This window comes from Numida meleagris, chromosome 10 (genome assembly GCF_002078875.1).
Source record: "Numida meleagris isolate 19003 breed g44 Domestic line chromosome 10, NumMel1.0, whole genome shotgun sequence".
In the NCBI taxonomy this organism is placed as follows: domain Eukaryota; kingdom Metazoa; phylum Chordata; class Aves; order Galliformes; family Numididae; genus Numida; species Numida meleagris.
In genome coordinates, this window is record NC_034418.1 from 9,561,846 (window position 1) to 9,565,784 (window position 3,939).

Sequence of the window (3,939 nt, forward strand, 5' to 3'; positions counted from 1 at the left end):
CCTGCGTGCTCTTCGTTGGCTCTCGGCAGTGGAGCTTTGGCTCCTGATTTGCGCTCGGCGCTGTCAGTCAGGAGCGCTCAGCGAGGCGGGCGGTTCGCTGATGCTGCTGAGGGGAGCGCGGTCTCTCCCCCTCAGCAGGCCGCTGTTGTGGGGTTATAAATCTTCCGCGTTTTTTAAGTAGAGCGTAACTGCTAGTGAAGTTAAGAGGCGAGGGAGGTCCGATGACGGCAAAAGGAAACCTCCCTGCGGCAGCGGGATCCGTCGTTGTCCCTTACGGACATGTGGTTGGGAATGAGAAGTGGAGGGGGTCCGAGATAGCCCGCAGGCTGCAAGGTGAGAAGAAAAAAGCAGTCCTCCTATTCCTCGCTGTAGCTGAACTTCCTGGAATATGCTTTATTCGGACTGCAGCCACAGCTGAGCAAGCTGAAAAACTCTATTTGTAGCTGTAATTAATGTTGCAGTATTTGCACAGCTGCTGCTGAGCTACTGCGAGTCTCGGGTGCCGGCTCCGGTGAGGTGCTTCAGCCGGCACGGCTCGGCGCGGAGCGCTGCCCACCCCGCACGGCAGCGGCGGGGGCGGTGCTGCCACAAGAGGCTGTGGGGTTTTGCGACGCCAAAGCGTGTCAAGAAGCCGTCTGGAATCTGTAGTTTCAAAGAGCTATTAATTGGCATTGCTAGAGGTATCAGTGCTTTAGCCTCCTTGCGCTGGTTTTGCTTGAAGAGAAGAAGGACTGTTAAAGGAAGTGAATTTGTTAGCCGAGCCAGCAGCGTTATTGGCACGTTAGGATTGCTGTGTGGTTTAGTACTTACGTGTGTCTTTAAACTGCTGTATTTTTTTTTTCTCTTAACAATCTCACCTTAAGGGAAAACTAAACTCATCTTTGAAGACGGCTTGGGACTGGTGGATTTTCATCTTTCAAACAGAGTATGCGTTTTATATATTTCTGAAGCAGATTTGGTTGCAGGGGATGAATTCAAGCGGAGATTGGTTCGGTTTAGGAATGTAAGTACCACAGAAGGAGAAAAGGAAAAGTTTCCAATTGCACCTTGTGAATTCCACGCTTCTGAAAATGTTCACTTTGTAACTTTTTTTATTCCTGGTGGAGCTAAAATTCTGTAGTATTTCCACTTGAAAACTGAAAAATTACTCATCTGTGTAGTAATGCTTTATTTAGCTTCAGTACTGCTTCTAGAACTTCCATTCTTTCTCTGATTGCTTTTGTGTAACTCACATTTGACAGGTTGGTTCTGTGCTGCATTGCATCAGCTTGTCACTAACGAGGTCTTTTTCCCACCCACCCCCTTCAATACAGGCCAGCAGCCTTGGTGGAATTGTGATTGTTGAGAAGACTCCAATAAGCGAGCAGTACTTCTCAGCAGTGCAAAAGCTCGTTGTGCTGCAGCTTGGAATGGTGTTGCTTCCTGTGGCAAATCAAGAAGAAGCTTCTCAACTTATTACTCAACTTGTAAGTTCCCATGTTAGTGCAGAAATGCTTAATAAAATATGGGAAGAGAATTACCTGTTTTCCACTCAGTCATCACTTGTGTTTGGAAAGAATACACGTGATCTTAGAGGAGCCCAGCGTTTGGTTTGAATGTAAGGAAAACAAATCCAAAAGCACCAACGGGTAGTGCAGTTCAGTAGGAGAAGGAAGCAGAGGAAAAAAATGGAAAAAGCTGATACTGGATTTTTTGTATGTGGTCTAGCACTGAGATGCCACTGGATAGCACCAAGAAATCTGTGCTTAAGTTGTCTGTCAAAACCAACTTGTGATTTTCTTTTTTTTTTGCTTTGTCTCAGGTTGGGGAAACTTCTTAGGTTGTTTCTCTTTTTACTTTATTCTTTTTCCAAATGCATCAAACAATTGACAAAATCCTAGTTTGAATTCATGGTTCATGTTAACAAACTATTGGGTTTCCTGGCGAGGCTTCGTGGGTATGCACTGAAACAAAAAAAAATGAGCTCCAGTAGAGGGCGTTCGGTGTTGCTTATGGTTTTGTTCTGCTTCAGGTCCGTGAACAAAGTAAGGATCACAGCAGTAACCCCTTTCTGCGTAAACAATGCTCACAGCTGGCTGAGGCGTCAGTGTTTCGGACAGTGCAACAAATCCCAGGAGTTGGGAAAACGAAAGCTCTGCTTCTACTGCAACACTTTGGAAGCATCCACCAGATTTGTAATGCATCTGTCAAAGAGCTCGAGCCAATAGTTGGACAAACGGTGGCACAACAAATTCACACATTTTTGGGTTCCTGACTTGTGTGCTGTGCTGTTCTTGAAAAACAGGCTCCTTCTGTTTCTTGTGAATTCTAAAGTTTTGTTTTTAATGATAACTTACTGTGGTAATTGCTATAATCTTGGTAACAACTAGAGGGTGCTGAGTAATCACCTAGTTTACTCTCCTCTTTATAGCTGCTCTCGTCATTCTACATAAACTTGTACCATCCTCCTTAGAACTAGGCTCTGTTTTGTAGAAATTTCAGATGAAGGTAATTCTGTCGTACTGCCTTGGGATTTACTGTCACCATTACATAAGTAACAGATAAGTTAAGAGATCAGTTCACACAACTGGTGTTAGTACATTTTTTAGGGCCTTTTAAATCAAATGTTTTTGCACTAACTGCTGACAAACACAGCTGAGTACAATGATTACTTCATGCACAACCAGCAAGGCAATGCAGCACTTGGTGCCAGCTACTGCAGCTTGCTTTGGCTGTTTATTTCCACATGTCTGTGTATGATGGGCTTCTCAAACATCTCTTGATGTTTAGTGCTACTGGCACACATCTTTGACTACACTAACTTGTTTCCCTGGTTCCTTTTTCACTCCCCAGGATGTAACCAACTTATTCCTTTGTATCAAATTAACCAAGATTTTAGGTATTAATATGCTCTTGTATATAGGTTGGGAGGGTTAATTATGACATTAAATATAGCAACTACCATGTATTAATCGTAATTACAAGTTGTGAAGAAAATACATTGGGAAGCTTTGATCATTATTTATCTTGTGCTTCCAGTATTAATGTTCTCTGGAGTTGCTATGGAGTGGTCTTCCTGACATGTTGCATTTTATTTTAAATGACATCTCATCTAGTCATTGTTATTGTTGTTACGCATCCATAAAGGAGGTGTTACAAGTTCCCTTCCTATTTCTTGGGTTTTGGATTACAGCAGGAAGGCAGTTGAGCAGAATTTTCAGTTCCTGTTCATGAAGAGAACCTCTGTAACCAGCTTAATCATCCAGGAGCTAGTGTGAGCAGCAGACAGATTTGTTAGTTACACTGATTCCTTCCTTGGGACGAAAATACAGTTACAAGATGGCTTTTCATTATTTCATTTACTGATAGTAAACATCAGAATTTCCAGAACTAGAAAACAAGATATTGTTTTCTCACTAGGGAATACTTAAGCTTCATTATAAATGTTTTAGTTTTTCTCTGTCACTGGTCACTGACGCGTTGCTATGGAGACTGGGTTTCACACCCAAAACGAACGTGGCTACTGATACTGCAAGGCAAACACCAAAGTACATCTTGTACTGCTTCCAATGAGCACCTGCTCAGTGCACCAAATGCATTTCAACTGAAGTAGTAAAAACTAGTACTAATAAAGTTAAAGGCTGAACTATTAATCTGTGGCAAACTTTAGTATTGTAGGATTTTAAAATAGCCTTGTATATTCCATATGATTAGAAGTACATTATGAAATTGCCGAAGTCTTAATTTGCTGTGAATTGAGTATTTAAGTTAGCTATTGCCTACCGCTCACTGTAGAATTAATCTTTAATGAGCTGTCAAAAACTAGTAAATATCTGTTTGTAGGGCACTTGAAGCCCAAATTTTTGCTCGAGTGGGAAGGAGAAGACCCCCACCCCAGCGCTTCCTCAGCGACTAGTGATGGTGGGAAGGGAAGGCAGGAAATGATGCAGCTGAGAAACC

The 3,939-nt window shown here is 42.6% G+C and overlaps 1 protein-coding gene across 1 annotated transcript; it reads left to right on the plus strand.

The window, feature by feature from the left end:
* Positions 26-3,632, plus strand: FAAP24 (Fanconi anemia core complex associated protein 24). The gene is made up of 4 exons (XM_021408424.1): positions 26-333; positions 864-1,003; positions 1,314-1,466; positions 2,012-3,632. Exons 1-4 carry the CDS (start codon positions 222-224, stop codon positions 2,252-2,254), a joined length of 648 nt encoding a protein of 215 aa, XP_021264099.1. The 5' UTR covers positions 26-221; the 3' UTR covers positions 2,255-3,632.